General features: G+C 41.2%; 1 protein-coding gene across 1 annotated transcript; it reads right to left on the bottom strand.

The window, feature by feature from the left end:
* Nucleotides 1-11,842: 11,842 nt before the first annotated feature.
* Nucleotides 11,843-23,603, bottom strand: LOC104471687 (protocadherin Fat 3-like; the record flags this gene model as incomplete). Its single annotated transcript, XM_010087122.1, has 6 exons — nucleotides 11,843-12,462; nucleotides 13,085-13,120; nucleotides 15,361-15,420; nucleotides 19,056-19,169; nucleotides 21,685-22,340; nucleotides 23,450-23,603. Coding segments are annotated over 6 exons (1,640 nt in total), but the record flags the coding sequence as incomplete, so codon positions are not given.
* Nucleotides 23,604-27,703: the final 4,100 nt, after the last annotated feature.

Raw genomic sequence — 27,703 nt, 5'->3', positions numbered from 1 at the left:
AGGGCACTGTGTCGGGCATAAATTGCAGGGTTTCAGGGGTGATCTGTGTGGGAGGAGGTTGGGGGCTGCCCTTTGCATTTCACAGCTGGTTCCATTCAGCTCTGAAGGTGATGTGAACAACTAACCAGCTGCCAAAACCTTGTGCTCAAACATATTTAAGGGAAAGTGTCAGCTATGAGGGTTAAGACACATGGGGAGAGACACATGAGGAAACACAGGGAAGGAGATGTTGTTGGGGACATGGCTGGAGATGCTCTTAGAAAGAGGTGCTCCATGCCAGAGAAAGTACTTCTGAGGGGACTGCAGCTGTGGGTGACCCACGCTGGGGCATGGACCCCCCATGAGGAAATGTGGCCATGGGCCACCCACACAAGAGCAGGGACACCCCCAAGGGATTGCAGCTTGTGAAAGAGGTGTTTCCTGAGGTTTTTGTTTAATTGGCTATGTTTTATCTTCTTTTTTTTACCTTGCTACCCAAATCAATAATCAAAAGTTGTTAACTAGCAATGAATTAAATTAAATTCCTTAAGCAGAGACTGCTTTGAATATGACAGCCTCTGTTGTGTCACCAGCTGGAGCAATGCAGGTCCCTGTGTTCTCTGGACTCTCATCTGGGGAGCACCGCACCACACCTAGCTAGGGAATAACCCAAGGGAATAACCTGACAGGGTGGCAGAGGCTGTAGTGCAGTGGTGACCCTTTCTTGGGAGAAATTGACCACACTGTAGTATCCAACACTCCAGCTGACCAGGACCTCTGGTACTTTTAAAGGTGAATGATTATGTTCTCCTGAACTTATTTCAGTTTGCTATTACTCACAAGACACTTTTTCATCAAATGGCTGCAATTTATCACTAAAAAGTAATAATCAAAGGAATTAAACTAGCCTTACCTCTGGCCTAGGAAAAAATGATGCCATTATCCAAAATGAGAGGGTTGTATAACACAGACAAAGTGCAGCACTTAGCAGTATTCCAGTGCTGTATTTTCCTGTGATCTTACAGCACTGCTGTCTTCTTCGTACCTCTGGCTCTGCTGTGTGCTGAAGAAATCCTGCATCTCTGGGAGGGCAGGGTAAGCTTGCATCCTATTGTCATACCAGAAGTTGTCCATTTTAGCTCATAGGAGGTGATTATGGAAATGATAAAGAGTATGGCCAGTAGCTTTTTCTGTAAAAATGGTATCCTTTCTTGGCTGCCTACAGACCTTCTGTTCTTTGACCTAGACTCTTCACAACTTAGGATCTAGTATGCTAATTTAGGACTTCTTGATCCAGGATCTCTACTGCTTCTTTTTTGAATAGTAGCATCAACTCTGTGAGTACATAAGCATCCTGCTTCTTGCAGTTACACTAGTTGAGGTTTGTGCAGACCCTTTACTTGCAAGTGGAGGGAATCCCTGATCTGGAAATACGAGATTTATGTAGTGAATGTCTGTCCTCGAACCCAGTGGTCCAGTTCACAACTGTAGGCCAGTGAGGAAAGCAACATTCCTAATTAACTCCAGGTTTTTAAGAGAAGGAGGCAGGAAAAAGTGCATTTCTAGTCAACATAACTAACCCTGAGTGCTAAGTGTGCTTCTCTGCCTCCCCAGGTGCACTGGTGTAGGGCTTGAGTATTGCTGGTTACATCAGGCTATGTGTGCATGTATTCAACAGCAGACAATAAGATAACATCTGTTAGCAAAGCTTTGAAATGGAAAACAGACCTTAATCAGAGCGTTGTCTTCTTGCTTTATGGATAACTCTTTTTTTCATAGAGCAGCATGGTTTTGAGGTTTACATTAATTAGTACTATTAAAACGGAACAGTTAGCAGAGATAATACAAGATAATTTCTCCTGAGCACCTACTAAATAAGATTTATGTTTACAGTAATTCATGAAAAGTAAATAACACTTATACATGGCAATGGAGAAATTTCAGTAGAATAGAAAACATATTTTATTTCTTAGGACAGAAAACACAGAAATAGGTAGAATCACAGAACAAAGTAAGTTGGGTCCCTTAAATTCTCCCCGTATATCAGGTACTCCAGCCCCTGACCCTCTGAATGGCTCCCTTCTGACCTCTCTCCAGTTTGCTTATCTCTCTCTTGTATGAGTAAATATACTTAAAACAATTACATGAAACATCAATTCCCGATAGCAAATCATGCACTGGAAGTGGAATCCATAGGATCCAAATAGAAGTTAATGACTGAGATTATCATCTGGTATCCTTAATGGTCACTGAAGACAAATAAGCTCTTCTCAGCTGCTGTCCTTCTAAAGACTGTTAACAACACGATAGATGACTTTGCATCCTTTGCAACCTTCGCTGAATATAAAGAAGCCAGGGATGACTGGCTCAGGTGGAGCCACCGCCACTGTAGATATCTGAGGATAAATGACAGGAACCCTCCTCTCATGACTACATTTAGGTCTTTACTGGGAAGGACATGCAAGGCACACAGATTCTCACTGGAAGATGCAGGCAGCAGCCCCAGTACTCTGGGTATTAATCTTAGATCAAAAGATACACAGAAACTGTTAACCCTGCTTTCCTCTAAGTGGGATGGTGAACACCAGGCACTTGGTCTGCTTACAACTTGTCAATTCACATCTAACATGAAGTAGCATATTTAAGTTTCCCTAACAATTTCCAGGAGAAATCCTTGCTGCTTCTGTTTAGGCAGTGGTAATGCCCCAGCTGCTGGGTTACAAACATCCCATTCTCAGGGAGATGCCGTGAAGTTACTGAAGACAACAGGAGTGACCTAATGGACTTAACAAAACCAGAATTAATCTGTATTAAGGCTGAATTATTTGTGCTGCTTGAATCTTCACACGTTTTTTAAAGATATGATCACCTTATAACGTGTTAACAGCAACTAATGCATTTAGTTTTCAAATTAAGTAAATAAATCTGTTACAAAGTGACTTGAAAAAAAAAAAAAAAGAAGTTGCTCTTCAGAGTTTCTCTTTTTTATTTGCTATATAAATGGCCTAGCAAACACTGCCACATAACTGCTCAGTAGGTTGCGGCAGGAAGCTGCTTCCTCTGCTCGGCCAGTTTAAAGCAGCAGTTTTTTCCCTTGAGAGCAATTCGTGATATGTCTGAGCAAGCCAAGAGCTGGTCAAGTGGGACAGCTGGATTAGCTTCTCTGCAGCTATCTCTTTGTACCTTCTTTCTTCACTAGGCAGTAGCTTCATAGCAGCTGTCTCCACATGGCTCAGTGGATTTACCCCTCGCTTGCACTGGAGAACAGCTCCCATGGCAGGTGCCCGTGGCTGCCCATTGGCTCTAGTGGGAACGCAGGTTAGGTCTAATGTAGAATGTTATTCCAAAGATGCTGGAAGCTAGAAGTCATATAGAACTGCCAGTGTACAATCCACATGCCTGTGAATTAAGACTCCCTTAACTGGCTTGCATTTGATCGTCCCTGGCCATATCTCACCTATAAACAGCTTGGCAGCAGCCTTAGGGACACTGTAGGGTTTTCCTTGCCAGGGCTGGTCACCACATCTCCATGTGTCTGGCTCATTGGGTCCTGTAAGGAGCTCTACTAGATGACCTCTCCTCCACCCCAGAACCAAGGGGCATGAGGGTTCAATGTGCTGGAAGGAAGAAATTTAAGTAGTATGTAGAAGCCTAGAAAAGCAAGTTTAACTGGAGATATGAGCTAAATACATGTATAGAAAGACCCTTGGTACCGCTGGGGAGAACAGACATCTGAAAGAGCTAAGCTAAGAGAGGAAGAACTTGATATTCACCTGCTGTTACATATTCCTCACCTCCTCTCCTACAAAACCATGCATGTTTTCTCTGCAGCCAGGAGCGCTTCCTCCAGCAGGCTGAGGTGCCTTTTGGAAAAGGCTTTCTTCCTTGCGGCACGCGACTGCTGGCTGAGAAGAGGTAGGGGGTTTCTAAATTGCTCTCTCTAAACTTGAGAGAACTTGCACTGATATTTTTCCCCATTGCATGATAAAAGTGGGGGTAGGTGGGATGAGAAAGGTAAGTAGGAAAGGTGTTACCAGCTTTTGGACATGGGAAGGTCTTTGATCTGGAAATGGAGATGCTCAGTAAGTTCACAGACAGGAAGGACTTTCTCCTCTTCATGTCCAGGTGACCAATCCCTAGGATACTGCAGGAGCCCCCCAAGTGTTTCTGAAAGTCTGGAAATGCCACAGACAGCCACCTAACTCTGATTTTCATGTTGTTTTGCATTACAGATGTTTCTGTGGAGATAAAGGAAAAACTTCTGCATGAAAAAAACTCCAGGTCCAGTGAAATCACTAGAGCTGTGGTTTTAGTGCCTGCTCCTCTTCATTGTTTTTCTCGTTACATGTTACCTCCTTAGTTTTAGGCCATGATGGCTTCTGCTTATTCACTGGCAGCACTGCAGTGTTAATGGGGTGAGGAGGTTTCCACTATGTTGGACTGGATACGCTGCAAGTTTACACATCCTGTTACTATAACACATAGAAAGAAGAAATAGCTTATTTTTGGACCAAGTTAAGGGGACAACCAGTGGTTGTGCTTCCATTTTAACAGGACACTTACATGCATTTTGACCTGTTTGCCACCTCCATTCTCGTCCTTTCCATCCTTGAGAAATACTGATGCCAAATCTCATCTTTAGCTCTGGACATTAAACAGAGGCAAGAATTTCAAGTCATTCAGTTTTAAATTTGCTTCAAACTAGTCTTACTTCCTCGTATACCTCTCTGCTCCATCTCACTATACCAGAGAGCTTTGATGAACTGTTATGCTACTTCTGCTGCCATGAGTGTTTCCCTGAGATTGTGCCAAAATCTACTCAGAAAGGTGGAAAAGAAATACTCCTCTACAAGCAGGGAATATAGAAACAGAAAAATAAGTAGGAAACTGGCTTAAGTAGAGTACTCATCCATTCTAGGAAAAAAATTAAGAGTTGGTGGGGGAAGAGAGACTTCTAATGTTGACTTGATATTTTGACATTCCATAGTTCAAACTCCTGTTTCAAGAATGTTGAGAAAGGGTATTTGTGCCTCAGCTGGTGGGCTTGGTTGAAACACTGCTCTAAGTCTCACATGTCTGAATGGGTTACCATGCTGCAAACAGCATCCCTTGCGCTGAGGAGTGTGAGGTGTGCTCCTGGCTGCATCATGGCAGGGCGATCAAACAGCTCTGGAAGGAACATCTCCCCTTCCTTCTACATTGCAGCTGGGCTAGTTGTGCTTCAGCCCAGCCCAGCTGGGGCTGCTTGGGCTGTGGAGTTGAACAGATGTGTTGAAGGGGAAGTAAATTGGGTATTCCTGAATGTGACCCCGTGAGCAGACTGGCTATCGTGCCTAGCACAGTGATGGCTCTTTTCTGGGGCAGTGCTTACACACCTGAGACTTCCCACTTGAATTTGTCCCAGCTGGTCCCAGCTGCCAGTGTTGTGATGCTGGAGGATAGAGATTCCCATGGTAGGAGACAAATTCATCCTACTGCACTGCAGAGCGGGCTGCTGCTTTAGGCACCCAACCCTTGTACCCCCACTAAGCAGCTAGCACAGGACAGATGGACTGTCCCCTGAAATTGTCTAGGTTGATAGAGCTCACTGTCTAGATGTCTACATGATGCAATGATGCCTTTTGCATTATTTGAGAATATGGATTCAGTTAGGGAACCACCTTAGCGTACACACACCAGCTTAGCAAGTCTTGGCAAGAGAGCTCTGCAGTGCAAGTAAAGGGCCTCTATGGAGAAATTTGTATGTAATAATGAAATGAATTTGAAGAGTCCAAAAAAGTAGCATTTTCTGCAATCCTGCAAACAGAGAGGCAATGAAAAGCTACATTTGTTGCAGAACTGATGTGTCTCATCTTGTTCCCTCCTTTGAAAGTAGGAGAAAAATCAAGAAATAGTCAACACAGCTGGGCTTTTCTTTTTGTTTACTTGGAAAACTTGTTTTAACCATTAACTTTAGCAAATTTTGGCAGTTACAAACCTGTACACTTTTTTTTTTTGTTGTTGTTTTCTTTTTATAGCAAAAAAACACAAGACAATACTGCCAACAGCAATTATGAAGGAACAATTAGTTTTCGGATGAAGGACTATACCCACTCAAAATGATAAACCTTTCCTTTTGCATAAGGTTGAATTTGTTGTCATTGGAGAAATGATATCTCTTAATACCTACTTGAAATGGCATAAAAATCATATCTCTAGTTTTTTGTGCAAAACACATTCATTTAAAAAAAGTCAATAAAAAACATCTTAAAAACAGAAAAAAGTTAAACAAAAAGAGCTGAACCCAAAGGAAATTTACAGTACATTTTGAAATGATTAAAAAGTTTTCAAATCTAAAACTTTTTTTTGTTGTTTTTTTTCCTGTTACTTTAAAAGTTTAAACCAACTTTGATGACTCTTTAGAATTATATCAAACAAACAAACCAAAAAAATTAAAGCGACCTGATTGGCATCAAATATCTACAAAAGCCTGGTAATTTGAAACCATTATATACATTATTTTATAAACTTATTTTTAAACACCAAAACATACATCTTTTACAAACCAGCCTGCTTGCAACAGGTAAAATTTACAAGACAATCTTTCCGATACAGTGCTTTAAAGAGAACTGCTTTTATTCCTAAACATCTTTGTCACCTCCTGAAAAGCGGCAGTATGGGCTTGTTGCCTTATTAAATAATGGCGATTCAGGTATTCCTATGACAGAAGAATGCTACAGTTCTGAGGGCTCCAATCTCTTTCCATAATACAGTTCAAGTGCACTCTTAAGACTGGTAAAGATTACTTATGGCCTTTGTGTAATACGACATATTTGCAATTATTGCTTTTCATTATTACATAAAGAAATGAATTTAATTTCATTTCCTCCCCATCCACCCATCACTTGGATGATGCAACTAATTTACTAACTGAATGGCTCTTCTGATAATGGAGACGTTAAATGTCAAGTTTATGAAACACAGGCTAAAAGCCATGGATAATGGGCAATAGTCTAAATTGCTAAGGCTCAAATCACAGTTTGGTGTATTGAGAGGAACAGAGACGCAAACAGGCAAAAAGCAGAGTTTTACTGCATCGCAAATGACAGTAAACCATCAGAGAATGAACCTGTAGATGCAGCTGTCTTGTTGGAAACCTATGAAACATCCATTATTACTCAGTAAATAGCTCCAAAAAATACCAAAAAAGCATAGATGTGCTTTCACTACTGGTTTTAAATAGCTGGTTTTCTCCATTATTAAGAATGCTACCTTTACAAACAGAGCTTAGCAGAACTGGTCCAGGGCACCTTCAACTCTCCCATTACTGCCATTAACAGCTATAAGGATACCCTATACCATCCATTTAGCTTTTTCAAGCAGCAGGACCACGAGGAGTAAAGCTGTGTCCTTAACCATTTGTCCTGTCCAGCCCACATTTCTCTTTACAATGGAATTTATATTGAGCCAAGAGCAACAATTTTTATGTCATATTCTTCTCAAAGTTTACCACCTGCCTGGCTCGCAGAGACAACAGGCTGCTGCCTCCCTAGTGATCAGCATTTCAGTGGCATCCATCTCCTCCCCGTGCTGCTCCCAGTCTGAGTTTCTGCCTGGAGGGGGGACCAATCACGACCTGCACTACTTCAGACTACACTACAGAATTTAGAACAGGGAAGAAAAAAATTCTGAGGGCCAAAATTTAACTTGTCTGTGGGACATGCAGAGGTGGAGAGATGGAGCACACAACTTTCTGACTTCAGGAAAACAGTAGCAGTGAGAAGCCTTTGACTCCTTCCTGCTTTGTACTGCTCTATAGCCTAAAGAAACTTGTGGGATAATTCGGGACCAAAGACGTCACCGAGAGTTATGAAAATAGCTTGAGTGCCTGGAAACCACAGTACTGTAATGAATCTCTGCATTGTAGCATCCTCCTGGTTGCCTTCATATGCTCTGTCCTATAGGAAGGCAACTTTACGGGGGTCTTCTAGTGGGGTTGTCCATTTGGCCCCATTCTGTGGCTCTTTGGTGTCACCTTTGGCCCTTTGCCCTGCTGTAAGTTACTGGCTCAGGACAGCAATCACATCCTTTATCTATAGGGTTTTTTTTGGGGGGGTTGCCTTTTTTTTTTTTTTTTTTTTTTAAATAGGATATTTACAATACAAAGGCAAAATAATGAACGTATATAAGAAAGGTACATAAGTCTAATCTTTCCTTTTGCACAAGGCCACTTAATGTGGTACCAGCAGCATGAATTTTGTTGTCAGCTACTTTACAGCTCGGTCCATTTCCAGAGTTATCAAAAAGTCTGTCAGCGTGTATGACATTTTCACCCTGATCAAAATGTAGAGAACAAGCACCCTTTTACCCTGACTCACACAACCCTGGCAAAGTCAGTGTTTTCTGATACAAGCATGTATTTGAATTTTAACAAGTTGCTTATTTCTCTTGATGCTTCTTAAAAAAAAAAAAAAAAAAGGCAAAGACTGTCTTCATCCTAAGAGTTATAATCTGCTGATACTCAAAAGTACTTTATTAAGTCTATGGCACTCCTCCTACAGATGATTCTGAAAGAAAATACCGTGTAGTGGAGCCATCTACAGGACTGTGAACTGAAATACAGACACACAGGATAAGCAGAGATGTGGGGAAGCTCTAGCAGAACCAGGAACCTGGCAATGACAGCAGCAGCAATATAAAAAATCATCATATGGCAGAAAAAGAACTATATATTGGATGCAATAATATGACCACTAATTCTTACATTACGTTATGAATGTGTGGTTATCTTCCAGGTTAGAAGATCAGGGCTTGCCTGTGTAGAGCAGTAATTAAAAAGAAAATAAAATGGTTTGGATTAACAAGAGAGATGTTAATAAGAAAATCTTACTCCCTAAAAAGTATTTCACCTTGAGATCTGCATTCGGGTCTTATCATTATCAAAAAGAGCCAGAACAAAGCCAGAAAGGCCACAGAAGTACCAATATTCAGAGAGCAGCATCTGTTTGAAGATGGATTAGGCATATTCGATTTGGAGAGCAGGAGATATTGAGGTACAGAAATCATGAGTGGGACAGAGAATGCTGAATGGGCAATCCTGGAACCTTCCCAACAGCACTTTAATAAGTAGGCATTCAGTGAAATTAAATGGCAACTACATCAAAACAGAAAAAAGTACTATACATTGTATCTATGCATATTTTACTAGTAAAACTCACTACTAACAAGATATTTCAGAGGCAACAAGCTTGGTAAGAAACATTGATTTTTTTTTTGTATGGCGATTTCTAGGCTCCCAGGGTGTTCTCCCTTGTGACACTTTTGATATGTCCCAGTAAAGTTTTGATATTGGTGTCTCAAGCTTATTCAAGAATTTTCACTACAGAAAAGAGATGCCAAGCACACTTCATAGCTAGCTGTGGGCTCAAACAGAACTAACTGCATAATGGATAAAAATGTCTCACAGCAAAACCAAGTAGGAGCAAACCCCAGGTAACCTGTGGCCCAATGTTAAGAGAGCGTTACATTATCAGAAAGTCATACCAGCTTTAAAAGTGCAGATAAATTTGCAGCCTTGTTTTTGAAACTGAGAAGTTCCTGCTCTTGAAGAGACATCTGTCTAATTACGTCTGCTTTCCTGCAATACAGACTTCATGAACAATACAAGTCATCCTCTCTCTGTGCCTCTAGGGTTGCCAAACCATTTCATGGCTTATTGGCAAATCCCTCAGTTCCTTGCAACTGCGATACAAATTTCCATATTTTTTTTCTTCTTGAAAACACGTGGATAATAGCAGGGAAAAGGGGCTGAAACATACCATGAGCACATTCAGAACATATCACTGTTACAGAAGCATGTTTACTTTGAGAAGACCAAGTGACATTCATAAATTCAATGGACAGGAACGCTTTGCAGACAAGTACTTGATAATACTTGTATGTGCAGTACATAGTCTTTCTACAAGTTCACTCAATTTACTCATGTACCTGTATAATGAGCTATTTTCCAGTGAAGAATTGCTGCATGATCCCAAAGAAACACCTACACTCATCTTTCACAGCTGTATGAGCTATTGGAGGGAAGCAGCAACATATTGTACCTATTCCAAGAATTTTAGAAATCCTGTTTTATTAAAAGTGTTACAAGCTGCAATTATTTAAACATTCTTTTAACAATTTATTTGTGTTGGCAGCAATTTCTGAAATAAACACTTTCTTTATGCCAAGAAATGACCCACATTTTAGTTTTTGGGTGAAACTCAAGTCAGTCAAGAACATGTTGACCTGGAATACAATTGATGAAACTATCCAGTTAAGATTTTTGACCAAGAGACAGGACATGGAAAGCAGCAGAGGAAATCTATAACAATGATTCATGTATTCAATAGCTTTTCAGAATGACTGAATTATGCCATGGAAGGAATGGATTAAACCCAGCAGTAATGCAGACTGCAGACTCACATTCAAGGTATAAGGTATAAAGATGCTGTAAAATGCGGTGGTAAAACCATTATTATAGCACCGAGCAATGGGTATGTATATTCTGCTTTAATACATTGAGTGAAAATCCCATCTTTCCATATCACACTTAGCTGCTCAGGCCAAATCAGGTGAAAGGCCATTTACTCCAACCAGGCTGAGGGAAGCACAAAAGCATACTGATGCCGTGGTTTTCCTCATCCCACAACAATATTCTGAAGTCTGCAAACAACCTCTGGAAGTCCTCAAATCACTCATCCCGTGGAAAAATCTAGGGCCAGATCGCTGGCCACAGCCCATCCGTGCAGTTCCACTGACTGAGTCCGTTTACAGTAGCCGAGAACTCATCCCATAGACTCCAAGGATGGACATTTGCCAAATGACATTAAGCTAATGATTTGAGGCTATAGAAGCATTATATGCAACTTAATTGCAACTAATTTTACTGAAATAATTGTAGCACGATGACTGCTGTTTAAGAGGTGATTGCCCAAGCAAGGAATTTCAAAAAAATCAGCAGCACTTTGTAGATGGTTAGGTCTCCCGATGTTTTCAGATACATGTTCCCATTGCATACAGAAGTCAAGGGAGGTTGTTCATACGCAGCTGGGGCAAAACTGGGCAACTACTGAGCCAAACTCCGACATTTCTAGAAGTCCTCATGGGTGAAGTTATGCACATGCATCTGACATCAGGTTTTAAAAAAATGGTAACCAAAGTAGGCCAATTGGGAGTAAATATGTGCTGTATATATGTTGCTCTATATGCACACAAAGTAGAATGAAATGCCATGTAACAAACAAAAGTATAGATAAATAAGAACAAGTGACTGGTTGCTTGTCTTTGATAGGTCAATTTGTAAATGCTGTTTTTTTAGCCATCCGACGTGTTGTACACAGCAGCCTCAGCAATCGTTTTCACTCTTTTTCTGACATAAAATTTCATGCAACAGTGCATCTTGGAATGATCCATAACAGTTCCTTAATACTGTGGGAGATCATAACACTGTAACACTTTTAATAATACAATAACCAAAAAAATCAAACTTCGGGGGAGAGAAAGAAATTACTTAGCAATTATTGTTTCACCTTGCCTCAGAAGCTGAGTTTTACTCTTGGTAATAAATAGAAGGTACACACTCTCCAGATTGTCTGTAACACTTTTGTGATGTATAATATGTGTACAATACACATTTGGTCTCTTCGTGTCTGCACATACAGTATCATTTCTGAACAAGTTGAAAATGGGTTATACTGTATTTTTGCTTTGCCCAATATATATAGATACACCTTCAGCAAAATTTCTTCTCAATATTTATACTATTAATTGGACCAAGTGACCAAAAAAAAAAAAAAAAAAAAAAAGATGAAGAGGAGGAAGAAGAAGAAGAAGAAGGGAGCTTTCTTTACACTTGTGTCTGGTGCTGGGTCTCCAGAAATGGAATGTGAACATTTTCTAGGTTGAGTTCCTCCACGCTTTCAAAGTCACTCATGGCTACTTCAGAGTCATCAAAGCCACAGCTGGCTGAGACGTCAGAGGAGGAGGCATCTAGAGAGTTGTGCAAGGATAAGGGCATCTTACCTGCACTAATGTTTTCTGTGTTCTGGCTTGGGCCAACAGCAAAAGTACTAAATTCGTTCCCAGTCTGAGGCCCCGTGGTGTCCGTCTCATTGGGGAACTGGTGGGGAGGGAGGTATTGGCTAGGGTGGAAATGTGGCCGTCGCCTGCAGTCGGGGCTGAGCGTACTTGCCATTGAGACTGGCTGCGAGGGTGGAAGGGTTTCATATTGGTCTGGATAATCCCCTGGAAGAGGAGGCGGCAACTGGTCCTGGCTTAAAAACTCCTCTTCGTGAGGGGGAGGGTAGTCGCTGTCAATGTCGTAGCCACCAAGGTAGTAATCCGTTTCCAGCTCTCTGGTACTGCCGTGATGAGCCGAGCCTCCATCCGCTGTCTCAAAGTTGGGCACTTCCTCAATGTCCGACAAGCGAGCGCTTGGCATCCAGTCAGAGGTATCCCAATGATACGCTGCAGCAGGAAAGAGAACCACAGCGTCCTGTTAGGATGAGGCTGCTAATGAAAACAGTGTCCTGCATGCACTCGCCTCTTAGTCCTCACAGCACGTTCAAATCACAGCATGCGCCACAGGCTATCGACACAGGTCAGCCATGCTCTGACCGGAGAAGTAGGGGAGGAGAATAAATTCTATGATGATGCTAATGCAAACAAGCAAAGAAACAAAACATGGCCACTCTCAGGCATTTCACTTTTTAAGATGCTACTGGGTTGTATTAGAAACTATGAGTTCAAGAAATCAAAATGATAAAAATCCCTAAATTAATGCTTTTCACAGTTAATTGAAAAAAATCTAAAAACTGAGTCAGCATGCTTATGGTATGACATCTAGTCTCCCCTTCCAGCTCCAATGACTTTGTTTCAAGAAAGAAAGTGTGCAAGCAAATAATCTGATCGACTGAAAACTGGATCCTGAAATAAAAAAAGTGGCTGGCCATTCTCATGCAGCATTTGAACCCAACAGAATTCAAACAAAAGAGGACACATGAAGCAGTCCAAGAAAAAAACAGATCAAGTCAGTGCCCTGCCCACCCCAGCCCAGTCCAACAGGCAGAAAGTGTCTCAGAAAAATCACCTCTGTTGTAGTTCTGTCCTTGATCCATAACAGACACTGTCAGATACAAAGTGAAAAGTAAAAACTGGTAACTCAGAGCTTGTTACCAGCACAGTATTACATGTGAAAATACAAAACTCTGCATGCATATTTCTAAAGTACAGCTGCCTCAGTGTCATTTTAATAGGATTTTAAATTGTTCTTTATTTTAGCGTACAAGATAAGTTTGCCCAGTAAAATGCAGGCATACATAAAAAAGATGACTTTGTCATGTGTATTATATTCCTTTTCTATCATATCTTATTTATTTACCCTCCCTGAACAGATATGGAATTACATTAGAGCTGCAATTCGTAATACAAAAAGGGCTATCCACCATCTCTACTGTTTATAATTGCAAAGTACATTTCTCTCTCACTGGTTCACTTTGAAACAGAAAAATAAGAATCTACCATTCTCAGGGCCGGTTCAAACAAATCTGGGCCCACCTGGGCTCAGATACCATGGTGATGGGCACGGTATAAGAACCTGAATAGAATAGAATACAAAGCCATTTAATGGGGCCGTCAGCTACAATGCCCCACAACCCCATACCCACCTCCCACCTGCACTGCCATGCTAGCCGTGGGGAGGGAGGCATTCCAGTATGGAGAGGGTGCAGAGGTGGGGGAGAGAGCAAGGGAAGAGGTTTTATGTAAGACAAGAGCGGGGAATAAGCTGCAGCGTTTTCTAGATGAGATGCTCTTGTTCAGCCACATGTCACTGGGCTTCATGCAAAAAGTCACTGGGCAAGGTCTCTGGTCTGCATTGCTGGAGGAGGTCTGGCCAGATGAATAAATAGACCTTGATGGCATTACAGTACTTAACCTCTGGGGCTCAGCCACAGATGAGGGCAGAGAACACTATTCTCCAGGCCTCCATCTACTAACATTACTCTTGCCCTTGGTTATCACCACATGGCACACGTGGTGATGGTGATTTCGTTGTTAGTTCGTTAGCCAGACAGTAGCTTTCTACGTGCTCTGTGTTAGCCTGGGGTGAGGAGGGTTGGGGCTACTGCAGGTTTAGCAGCAGTGTCTGAACCGGCCCTAACCACTCTTCTCCTTCACTTCTCTCTTTTCTGTAAAGTGGATTCTGCTGTCTTTTGGTCAGTGTAATGACATTGCACTCGGGATGCGTCAGGTCCCTCCGAGCTGTGTGGTTTCAGGATCCAGGAGAACCTCACTAATTTGCTGACCTGCACAACCCCCGGCAGCTCCCTGGGGAAGGAGCCCCATCCTCCCGCGGCTCCGCAGCAGCCATTCTGCCCACCATGCACCGGGAGCTCCGCTGCAGAGCATGCAAGGTTCATAAGTCTCCTATACAGAACTGGGAAGTGGGCAAAACATTTTATTGAAAGTGCTGCCAGACTGGCTTTTGCTGACCTGTAAAGCATGATGGGGAGACAATGTGTTTGCTTAAGCTTTTCTTTAGGAAGGCAAGGCCATTTACAGTGTCTGTGGTTTCTCTTCAAGGTTGTTTTCTTATGTTTTGAGTGGGGCTTTCCTTTGGAATTAACCTTGGTTAGTTCTTTTTATTTGATAGTCAGAAGAATGCACTCTTACACTTCAGGAAATCAGTAATTATATTATAGACAAATACTCAAGTGCCATCACTAGCTAGGAGTAAAAGTGCTGTTCAAAATTACCGTAACCCTGGCTCAAGAAAAAAATCAGTTGTTTCACCAAAAAAATTTACTTGATCATCTTTAAGCATTATGCAGACTGGATTATCTTAAGTCTGCAAAACCTGGCTTAAATTTGCCAAAGAGAGATAAAATTTTAGATTTGTGGATAATTTGAGTTGATGCTGAGTTGACATTTTCCCAAGGATAAGATAAATGCTGTATAAATAAATAAAATAATGTTTATCTATGATACATCACATTTCCTCAGTACTTTATGAGAGAGGAAAATAGTGATATTCCTGGTTTACAGGTAGGGAAACCAGTTCACTTGCAACATGATGTGCCTGAGGTTACCGAGAAGGTCGGTGGCAGAGCTGAGTGTTGGGTCCTTGACTTGAACAGAAGAGGATGAAGGCCTTGACACCTTTTCTACCACCTCCAATTACCCAGAGATATTTTGTGGTACATGTCTTGGTGTTTTCGTGTTTGCTGATGAACATGCTGATCTGCAAAACCCAACCTCTGCCACAGGTTTGCTGGTCAGTGGAGATTAGTGAGGTTCTGCTGGACTGTTTCACAATGAAAACCGGAAGCATTGTTGCATAACAAGAAAGAAAAAAAAATTAAATACCTTCATTTTCTATAGTGTCAACTACATTGTTGACAAGCTGTATGACAGTCACTATGGAAGCTTGCAGGGGAGGGAAAGCAGAAAATAAAGGGAGGGGAAGGACAGCTTCAGGTTAGTATTTAAACACACATCATATGTTATGACAATAAATTCTCTCAAACAGACAGAACTGACATTGAAAAAAAAAAAAAAAAGGCTGCTGACCAATGCATGATTTACGCAGTGGGTTGCAGGACATTTCAATTCAGATAATCCCATACATTTTCAGAGTGGTGATAAATTCCAAACCAGCATTTCCAGAGAAGCATATGGGATGATGTGTATCACCTCATAAATTCAAGCAGACTGGCCAGATGATTCAATTAACCAAAGCAGTATCTTGTCTGCCTGACACAAATTTCTAATTCATTCTTGCTTAAAGGTCTCCAGAGACAGTGCATTGAGCTCCAAGGGATCATTATCTTTTAGACCATCACCCCATCTGAAACGGTGCTAGGCTCAATCTATTTCCTAAGCGGAATGTTTTACTTGTTTACTGTTTGTGCTGTGCTGTGTAATACATCTGGGATGTGAAGCAGTACTGCTATAATTAGGAGGACACATCCAAGTAGGTTCAGTTCAAATTTTGATCTGTATTTGACAGAATATTTTCACAAATGCTTTGTGTGTTCTCTGCAGGTGTTTTACCAAAACATACTTTTCCCTTGAAATAATTAATATAGTCTGTGCAATTGCTTAATGTAGAGTCCAACAGGTCTACAATGTGTGGCCTCTAGATGATCTGCATTTTGGGAAAACTAACACCCCTGCCTTTGAGGACCTGAAATAAAACCCACCAAAACCAGGGGGAAAGCTCTGGTTCAGTGGGTACTGTCTCCATCCCTTTTCCTTTGACTTTAATTATGAGAAAAATGATTGCTTTGGAGCAGGCTAAGGAGGGGACCAGAAATGATGGGCAAGACATACTTTTTTGTTTCACACAGTCAATAGTCTTAGAAGTCACAAGAAAGATGTTAACAGTAATAGTGCCATTAGAATATAAGTTTAATATGTTGATGTCTTTGTTAAATTGTCGGCATAGGATCAAGGTTCTCATCCAATTTCTTCAGTCCTTTTGAAGGCTTGACAAAAAGGGCCTTGATAAACCAAAGAAACCATGATCTGTGTCTACGTTGAGCATGTTTATGACATCAACAGCATTGGTAATTGTACAAGGGAGACTTGTATTGGCTAATGCATAATGAACACTATGGAAAAATAAGTGACTTGATGTAATTAGCTGCTGCATGACTGGGAAAAAAGATGGAGCGCAGGTGTAAACTCTCAGAGGAGAATAACCAAGAGTGAAAAACAGAAGGCAAAAAATCAGAGCCAGCACAATCTTCATTGTAACTAAGGGTTGGCTCTGGTGGGAGCTGAGAAGAGCACGTCCATGGAAGGGAGGCAAACTTCCAGTCCAGGCAGTTCAGTGCAAATCAAGACCCAAATATAGCAGTGAAACAATCACTTAAAAACACACTTTTGTCATGCCTCCCAGCCCCATTCAAAGTAGCTTACCACGGAAACCTGTAACCTGCCTTTGAAGTGACTTCTCAAAATATTACCGCTGAAAGTGGGCAACTTCTTTTTTTGTTTTTTTTTAAATTTGTGGCTAATAAACATTTTTGCTTTTCGATCACAAAAGATACTGCTAACTGCTCTCAGCAAGACCAGGGGCGGTGAGCAATATAAGTGCAGTAGAAATAAGATGGAAAAAATAAAATTTGGTTCAAAATCACAAGCAAAAAAAGTCTGCATGGTGAGACAACCCCTATTTAACCCATCAAGAGAACGCTCCAAGCACTGTAGAGAGGGTGAGTGGAAGTTTCCTGCACCTGATACACACTGAACAGCGTAGGGCTGTTCACACCTATTCACACCTTTGGTGGGATGCATCCCAGTGCTTCTCTGGTGCAAAACAGGTTTTCCCAGTCAGCAGCGATTAACCAGTTTCACAAGATAGTGTCAGCACAGTCTTCTGTACGGAGCATGGCACAAGCCTGTCCCCACTGCCAGCCATGTCGACACCCGGCGGCAGCGTCGCTCTTGGCTTGGCAGGTGGGAGTTTGGAGAAGGAGCAGCCTGTTCTGTCCCCCCAAAAAGCGTGGATGCCCAATTGCATTTGTTGTGGTTTCACTGACAACCTTTTAACCTTTGCGGGGGGAAAGGACAGGAAGGGGAAGGATTTGTGGCTTCAAGAAGGACATCCATTAACCCTTATGTACATGTATGTGAGCGTGTATATGCTTACTTATGCCTGTATTTATATTTTAGGCTCTTTCACTGCAAAACTTCCCTGCTGCTGCAAGAAAACCAGAGGGTGAAGTCTTGCATCGACCTCTGCAAATGACTCAGATGATTTAAATTTCTTCCTGATTCTCCTTGAAGATATGGATTTGTTTAGACCCTGAACTAGAATTGTTGTCTCTAAAGGCTGTATTTTAAATGCAGCTTTCACAAAAAACGAGCGGGCACAGAAGGTCCAATCCAGCTTCAGTAGGTACTGTGTCACTGATTTAAACAGGGGCAGGATCAGATGCCTGAAAAATCTAATTAAAATCTGGGAGATACAAAAAGTAACCATGGCCAATAATGACCGCCTGAAAAATTATTCTGAAGGTAATTATAATACAAATATATATTAATAAAATAATAATTCTAATAATTATTCTATGAAACACTAAAGAGGTTTTTCTGGGTGGAGGGACAGAAAAGCATTGAGAAGATTGACAAAAATACTCAAGATACTTCAGCCACAGCTGAACCAAAAGGAACTGCAAGTACACTTTGCTTTAAGTGCTTTTTACAGCATTTAGGAGTACCTAGGGAAGAGCTGCATGACATGACTGAGAAACTGAATCTCCAGACAGTTCATTAACTAGTGACTGAGGAAAGTAAGTACAATTTCTTTGTGCTAATCTTTTTCTGTGTATCTGAATGAGGCTTCCCTTACATCCATCATCCCTCCCTGGCAGAAACATCTTGCCTTTTCTCAGACCCGCTGCTCAACATACATGGGCCACAGGAACAAAGGCTTGCTCTGACTTTCTAGGCCTCTTTCAGGCTGCGTATGGCTCTGCCCATATCACCCACTGAGATAATGATGTAGGATATGAGAGCAGGCAACGAACACGCACTGAGCAAGGATTTAACGGTGCTCTATTGTCCCCTGAGCTGTGATTGCCAGGGAGAGGCCAAGCCACCAGGGATGGGCTCATCCACTCATTGTTGCTGCTGAGCACCAGCAGAGTTTTGTTGGGGCCATGAATGAGACCTGGCAAACGGCACAGAAATTCTCTTTAATTTGGGAGATGAAACGTGAAAGTCATCCTTTTCCAAGAGGGAGAATGATCAGAATTCTACAGTTTCACTTGCAACCTATTAGTGAACTTTTATCTTGGCAATGTGACTGTTGCATCACACCTCTAACTCACTGTGAAGCCTGGTACTGATACAACAGCTCCAAGCATCAAGATTTTAATTATGTTACTGTAACTCAAAAAATGGACACAAAGTGCGGGTCTGAACTCAGGACTTTCTGACTTCTAACATCATTAAAGGGTCTTCTAGGATGTCACCTAAATATTTTTAATAATTTTAGAAAGATAGTTTAATAGCTTTGTCCCCAGCATAATGAAGATAAAACCATTTCTTACCATTATCATCACCCGAATCAGACTGGAAGGAGCTGAGGGATTGTACTTCGGAGTTGCTGCCTTTATTACTTCCTGCAAAATAGGTCACTTCTTCAGCATCATCAACCCCTTTACCTTCATTGACAGCAAAAACAAAGCAAAATGGTACTGTTGAGGTATGCACATTTGTCTATTTATAACATGGAGCCATATAAATCCTGCCAACAAGTAGCCTTCTATTATTTTTGTCAGAATAAAATTATTTCCTGCAGACAGAGGAAATGACCTATTGGTCAAGAAGGCAGCTGATGAAGACTAGACTTTTGAAGTGTTTGACTCCCAAAGTATCTTTCAAGTGGCTGACACCATTGTAATCAAGGAAGAAACATCTGTATTCAGTATTGCCTTTTTAGAGGACACATAGTCTCAGCAGCAAAAAAAAAATGATTGAAAAAATGTGGTATAAACATCTTATATGAGTGATTACAGTTACACTTATCTTTACTGTCAATTTCCTAAATTGAGAGTCTCATTAAAGGCTCATTCAATGCTCAATAAACTTATTGTGCATCTTCTTATCCAAATCAGTGGCCCTTGGATCAGATTTTAATGGCTCCACAACTGACATATAATAGCTTATGCTTCAATTTACATTGCTTTTCATCAGGGACATTCAGTCTTGACAACTCCACAGTTTAGAAATGTAACTGCAGCCTACGGTATAAATTCCCATGCAATTAAACACATGTGAATAAGCACATTCAGCTACACATTATATGATTGATAATAAGGAACACAAAACGTTATCCTTCAATAGTAAGCAGTGAGATAGATACCTGAGCTAATTACAAAGGAACAAGCTCAGGTGCTGCAAACACGTAAGTACAGCTCTCCACCTGCTATCTGCAGATATTTCTACCCAGCATGGGGCACCTCCATACAGTAAGGGCTGATTTGCTCCTGCTGAGAAGCAGGGTATGTAGTAGATGGAGCGAGTGCTGCAGTAACGAAGCTGCTCTGCTTCCCACTCCTTGACAGCTGAGGTCCGTCTCCATGGCGTGGCCTCATGCTGTGAAGAAATTTATACAGATACCAGCAGAGTCTGTGGCAGAAGCACCCAGGAGAATACAGAACAGAGCATGTACCGGGGCTGGCATGCTGATGCTTTCAATCAGCATAACTGTATTTAGTGGTTAAAAGGTCAGTCACAACACAACTGTGAAATACAGCTCTAAGAAATGAAAATTAATTCCTGTTTTTCACTAGAAGACCTTAGCCAATGTACTGCCTTACATTAAAATGTGCAGGTCAGGGCACAGCTATGAGGCAGTGCCAGATTCCTCTCTTTATTCCTGGGTTCCTATTGCCTAAAACTATGGGACTACGAAAGTTTCTAGATCATGGAGTTTTGACAGTTTTGGTTAAGGGTGTATTGCAGTTGGGTCAAAGATGCATTAGAAAAACCTACTAAAAAGAAAAACCATTATAAAAACCCCCTGTATGCTAAAGCAAATATTTTCCAGTCCATTGTTCAGCCCAGAGCAAGAAGGCTCTGAGGAGATGTAATAGCAGCCTTCCAGTACCTAAAGGGGGCTTACAGAAGAGATGGGGAAACAGTCTTGATCAGGGAGTGTAGTGACAGAACAAGGGGTAACAGTTATAAGCTGAAAGAGGGCAGATTTAGATTAGATATTAGGAAGAAATTTTTCACGGTGAGGGTGCTGAGGCACAGGCACAGGTTGCCCAGAGAAGTTGTGGATGCCCCATCCCTGGAGGTGTTCAAGGCCAGGCTGGATAAGGCTTTGAGCAACCTGGTCTAGTGGAGGGTGTCCCTGCCCATGGCAGGGGGGTTGGAACTCAATGATCTTGAAGGTCCTTTCCAACCCAAACCATTCTATGATTCTATGATTCTATATAACATGTTCTGACTTGCAAGGATAAAAAACGTAGAGCCGTAACTGTCCCAGCAAACTGGCATTTCCCGTAATGACAGAATATGTGAAGTTTGCTGCATCTCCAGAAACTTGTTCACGAATAGAAGGGGCACTGAGAAACCGTAAGAGTACAAATAGGGTAAGTGTGGGGATCAGAAATTTTGTAATCACTCTGATACTGAATGCAGATGGGAATGCAATGGACTGAAAAGGTGATCCTGTAAGTAGTGCATGATTTTCTGCTTCATTTCATAGACACTGGCAGTAGAGAATATTAGTTCATTTATCCCTGTTGCAAAACACGATTGCTTCTTGCAGAAGGTTGAAAGGTTTTTAGCTCCCTTGGGAGACAAACTGCCCAAACCTAGCAGAGTTTATATTTGAGAATTCTGCCTCAAATTATTTTTTCCAACAGAAAGATGACTGCATTGTGTCACTTGAAGAACAAATACTCAGAGCACTTACTCATATGTGTTTCTGAACAAGTGAAATAAATGCATTTAGTCATACTTAATGCATAGAAGTAGAGATCTGGTATGCTTAGTTTAATTATAACCTTTCAAAATTAAACCAAATCACTTCTCAGAAAAAAGTAACAACTGTAAGTGTACAAGGTTGGAGCATTAAGAGTACCTGTGCCACTGCACTTGCTGCACCCTGAAGGCAACCCTTACCTATAGCAGGGAAGAATGAGACTGGCATACAGTGGTACTTACTTTCTGTCCCAGCATCCCATGTGCTTTTCCTGAGGGAGTCGCAGTCGGAGCGACAGGGAGACACGGCAGGCAGGTTCGGAGCTACGCTGCACACCACCACCCCCCGCCTGGCTGTCAGTATTCGAGGGGACTCGGGATGAAACGTCGTCATCTCCTGGTGCTCCACACCAAGCCCATCCACTATCTTGTCCAAGTTATTCCGTGAGTCACTCTGGAAACACGGGGTATAGGCCATTGGCCTCACTGGGACCTGTGGAGGCCCAACCTCTTGGTAGATATTTCTACTGTCTCCGCTGTTCCTGATGTTCTTGAACTGGACGCCGTTGCTCTTGTTGAGCAGGGCGGCAGTAGCTGGATCCTGCACAAGAGTGATGTTGTTGCGGGAATAGTTCTTCCTGAATACTTTCTTTCGAAAGATGATAAAGAGGATGATCAACACAAATATGACAAACAGGACGACGGCTATTCCTATCAGCTCCTCCTTGCCGACGTACGAATGCCCAGCTTGTATATTTGGAACCACCACAGGGCGAAGACCACAGTATTGTCCCACATAGCCAGGGGTGCAGTTACACAGAAATGAACCAAATATGTTGACACAGGAGCCACCATTTTCACATTCTTCTCTTTCACACTCGTTGATGTCTTCTTCACACCTTAAAAGAAGAAAAGGAGAGTTTGCACTTTGGAGAATACCTGGCAAACAGCCCAGCTTGTAGATGATGACTTATCTTGTCAAAGTGGTACCATTACCGTTAACACCTTGCTGGTGCTTGGTAAATGATCTTATTATTATCATATTATTTAATGGCATTTATTTTTTTCTACAGCTATTCCATGGCTTTTTAAGACAACAAAATGGAAACATCAAGAAAGAAACAAGAATTTAAAGCACCTGATAGGAAAAGGCTCCTTGACCCTAATGTGACTAACTGAATGTAACAGGGAATCTCAGCCTTTTTGTATTTTTTTTTTGGACTATCCCACGGGTTTCAATATAGAGTATTAGGAGGATTCAAGAAGAAAACAGTTGAGAAAAAATATAGTAAAAAAATCAGCGAGTACTGATTTAAGACAAGAGAAGGATATACTGACTGTGTAAAATTATTTAGGGCTGGAGATAAAATGAGCAAATATTAGAGAAGCGGGGTAAAAATAAACCCCAGGAATCTTAAAGAGACACAACAACTGGAAAGAAGAAGAGGTGACTAACAAAAAAAAAGGCAGAACAAAAAGATGGATAAACTAGATGAGAAGGCAGAACTAGATGAAAAAGGTAGATAAACTAGATGAGAAAAAAGCATGTTGATGGGTAGGTCATGGGATTTTCTGTTTCTACACCAAATATACGATCAAGGCTGGGATTTTAAAAAATGAATGCAATAAATTAGGCTTTTATGTCAAGGCTAAGGTGACTAAATAATTGATCTATTTTCAAAAAAAAAAGATTACATAGCAGCTTCCACAGGCTTTATGGGATTGCTCAAAAGCCTCTAACACTTAGGTGTGCATATCTCAGTGAAAACTGTCTGGAGATAACATCCTGAAACAATAATTTAGGAAGCCAAGTTCAGAAAAGCATTTCTGACCATGCAAGCCTTATGGATTTCTCAGCTGCCATTAGCTTAGACTTGAAATAAGCACTAAGTTTTGGGTTATTTTTTTTCTAGATGAATCATAGCTTTTGACTACAAAATGCCCAATCAGAACCCCACCACCACTGACTTGAAAAGCTCCCGTTGTCCACCTGGAGAGGGTCACTTACGTTACTCCTGTCAGGCCATTTTTACAGTTGCAGATGAAAGCATTGCCGATGGGATCGCAGGAGCCTCCATTCCGGCAGGGATTTGGGAAGCAGGCTGTGATCTCCGACTCACAATTCCTTCCCGTAAACTGGGAGAGGCAATTGCACTGGTAACCTGGGAGGTGAGGGACACAGAGAAATAAATCAGAAGCCTACTACTGTATCTGTCCAGAAGCAAGTGGATCTATTTGGCTACTTTACTTCAAAAAATATATTGTACTGTGGGGGAAAGGGGATGTTTATACTCATTCTGGTATGTCTGTGTGGTCCACACTAACGCCAGTCGAGAGTTTGTTTATCTGGGATGTCTGGATAATTGGAGCTCATGTCTACAACCATGGAGCAGAGGAATTGCTGCAGCCCAGACCATCTTGATCACCATGATTCAGATAAGAATAAATGTCATCCAGGAACAACTTTGGTCACAAGAAATATTCTAGATCAAGGATGCATCTCCAATAGTTTTGAAAATACAGATCATATTTACTATTTTGCTGTATTTTTGCATATTTGCTATATGCATTTGATAACAGCAGCCCTCACTCCTTTAGGGGCTTCACTGAAGAACAAATACATGACCTGAGAGCTTTTCCACATCTGCCTTTCATAAGGACAACACAGTAGGGATGTGACAGTAATAAAACACTTGATAGTGGTATTTACCACTTTCATAAAGCGCATCATACAGGCATGAACGATCAGCTTCACAATATCAGCTGAATGGGACAACGCCAGCCCTAATCAGAGCTGATTATGTGCAGTGTGTGCTATTAAAAGACTGATTAATCACTGGCTGCAACTCATCAGACATAACTCCACTCAAGTGGAGGGGGACCCTGTACGGGATCAAAGTCCTACTTCCACATTTCTTGCCAACAGAGGAACAACATCAGAGTAAAAACCACTTCAGTTCACTCCGCCAAGTATCAAATGACAAATCTCTCTCTTTTTTTTTAATTTTCTTTCTGTCCTTGTGGAGAGGCACAACGGCACAATGCCATTAATAAAAACTTTATTTAAGATCGCAAAGAAATCCAGTGTGGCAGTGTGTCTCTTTATGTTGTGAATTGGATATTGAAATCTGAGTGCTTTTTCACTCAAAAAGAGCACGGAACATGTAGGTCGTGAAAGCCATGAGATGGCTAAGGTTGATTTTTTAGAATGCTACTTACACTATAGAAATGCTCCAAACAGATGTGTAGGCAAGGTTCAAGCTCCAGTTTTGGGGTTCACATACTTACTGAAGATCGCATATTGAGCAAATGGAACAAGGAACCTTCTTGCCGTTAATACTGCTGGAGTTAGAGCTGACATGGTTGAATGTAACTCAGTTCAGTGTCAAAATTATTGGAGATCAAGCTGATGTAGCTGAAATATCATCCCTCAGTGGTGAACTTCTAAAACATCTTTTAAAATCTTTCTATACCTATACATCTGAAAAAAACCCTTATGTAACTCAGTTCAGTGTCAAAATTATTGGAGATCAAGCTGATGTAGCTGAAATATCATCCCTCAGTGGTGAACTTCTAAAACATCTTTTAAAAAACTTTCTATACCTATACATCTGAAAAGAACCCTTATTTTAAAAGCCACCATTCTAGGAAACAAGGAATAGAATTTCATGTAAACAATACGGAAGGGCCCAGTGAAGGCATGATGCAAAAGCAATTCTGCATTAGGACTCCCACATCTTTTATGTCCTATCCAGTTCAATTTGCTTTGTTCGGTTACTCTAATTGAATTCTTTCATGAGGACAGGCTTTTGAGAACAAACTTGGAACCAGATTTGCTGGCATATTCAGTCAAGAGTCCAATCCTATTTTATTGAAGATAAATGAAATAGATACTCAAATATCATGCTGTTTCATTGTCCTGCTACACGAAGGGAGATAGAAGCACTGCTGTTTTCAAGGTTGCAAAGGTAAGAAGTGAAATGATTCGACTTTGGGGATTCCGAGAAAGCACATTTGGTCAGCATCAACAAAATGGGATTAGTTTTTGGTGTTTTACACAGATCTCACTCCGATAGTCGGAACAACTTTCTGCACCTGTAGAGATCTGTGACTGAAGAAATACAAAACAGTGACTGCACCAGGCATTGCATTTTGATGCCATCCCTACGAATGATTTATTATTAGTTTGCAAAGTAGCTGATCTAGAAATATTGTAGGTAGAAACCACAACATGAATAAATAAGGCTGTTTCAGTGCTTCATTTTATGACTGAACAGTGACATCTATAGTTCAAAAATTTACAGTAATGTTTTATATACTTTTTATGGTCGCAATGAGTTTGAGTGAAACGAAAATGTTAAATTCAAAACATTTTATTCATAAACAAATCTATTGCCTTATGTAATAGCAGAATAGATACATTCTTCTATTTGTTATCTGATATTTTAAACCTATATAACTTTAAAGTGACTTTAAAAAACAAATTTCTATACCTAAGTTACTAGTTGCCAATCATTTGTAAGACAAAGCCTTTGAATCGCTTTCTAGTCACCTCGTGCTTTGTTTCAGATGATTAAGTTCTGGGTTCCCACTCAGTAACATATTCTTTTCCATTTATTCACTGCAGAAAAACTTGAGAAATATTGATCCTTTTACCACTGAGTATAAAAGGAACAGGAATTTATTCATTATTATTGTTGCCTATTGTTTATATTAAAGATGCACTAACTTCAATTAACATTTTGTACTAAGAGGAGATGAAAGTGAATGCACCAGATGGGTCAGAGTTCCACTGGGCAACGTACAAACAAGACCAAAATGAAAAGTGTGCTTCTGAAAGCCTACATTTTTGACTGAATTTGATTTAATGATGGTGCAACATGGTCAAATATTAGAAGACTGAAGTATTCTGTATAGATTCTAAGTCTAGGCATCAAGGTTAGAAATAAAAATGGCAATAAAACAAGACAGTATTAAACTGCAACATTTATCACTGGCTTTTTCTTCCGTTGGAGGGAGGAATACACATGCCAGCTCTGAGCCACTGGCAAAAGACACAGAACCTTCCCGTGACACACATGCTCAAGAGCTGCAGAGCATTCACCCAGGAGGTCTCCAACCCAGCAAAGCATATGTCAAAATTTATGGAGTAGGGAAGTGAAGAGCTGATACAACGGCTCAATACACAGCACATACTGACCTGTCCAGCAGACTTGCCAGACCTTTTATGCTTCTCCAAACCTCTCAGCAGAGGCTTAATTTTGCCTGCTACTACACAGTGTAGCCACATGGCCATGGACAAAGTGCAATCGTAAAAAAACCCCTTTTGGTCAGGAGTGCATCTTAGGTCTAACAAAGAGTTTTTATTACACTTCTAATTTAATATCCAGGTAATGTATCATGCATTTCTTCCCATCTGTTTAGCAAAAGACGACATAGCGCTGAAGAAAATGCTAAGTGCCCTGTCCTTTCAGCAGGGGATGAAAACTCCTTTCAAGCAATCTAAGGCTTGCTCCTGTTCACAATGAAGGCACTGGAAGTCTTAGAAGTTCATCAACATTTAAGATCATACGGTTCATTTGCGTTCCCTCCAAGAGATATGAATATTTCATTTTGCACACTGATGCTGGAAGATGTTGATCCGCCTTCTCCAAGGCAGCAAATTTTGTGATGTCACCACTGTACTTCTTCAGAGGAAACCAGTGGAAAAAGACAGAAAGCTCTGGTAAACACATTGTGATGCTGCTGGGGTGGGACCACAATACCCTCAGCATGTGCCATAATAGCCTGTACCCACAGCTGACCTAAGAGCACCAACAAGCTACGAACAATGACATTGCCCAAGCCTGGCAGAGAAATGGCAGTGGGTCTGTGGAGCAAAACAGCTGGTGCTGAGGACCCAGGACCCTCAGTGTACATGTTTCAGGGCTTTAGGATCATGTTATCTCCACTCCCGGTGCACGTCTTCCAGCTCAGCACCATCCAGAGGGAAGCCTGGTCCTGCCCTCTGAGACCTCACTTCTTTTCAGCAGGAACCGAAGCACAGTGAGAGGGGATGATCAGAAGATTCACATCAAAGCTCATCTGTGATCTAAAACATTTATTTAGATATAGCCCTCTCCTGCCTACTCACAGTCTTGCACTTTCTGGTTGTTTTACAATGCTCCTCCAATAATCTAAGTCCCCACTACGTATTTGAGTCTCATTTTCTCCCTTTGACTCCAACAGCTTCCTTCCTGCCTTGTTGGCATGTCCCCATCCA

This window comes from Pterocles gutturalis, unplaced genomic scaffold (assembly GCF_000699245.1).
Source record: "Pterocles gutturalis isolate BGI_N339 unplaced genomic scaffold, ASM69924v1 scaffold42541, whole genome shotgun sequence".
Taxonomy (NCBI): domain Eukaryota; kingdom Metazoa; phylum Chordata; class Aves; order Pterocliformes; family Pteroclidae; genus Pterocles; species Pterocles gutturalis.
This window is presented reverse-complemented; position numbering and strand designations above follow the sequence as displayed.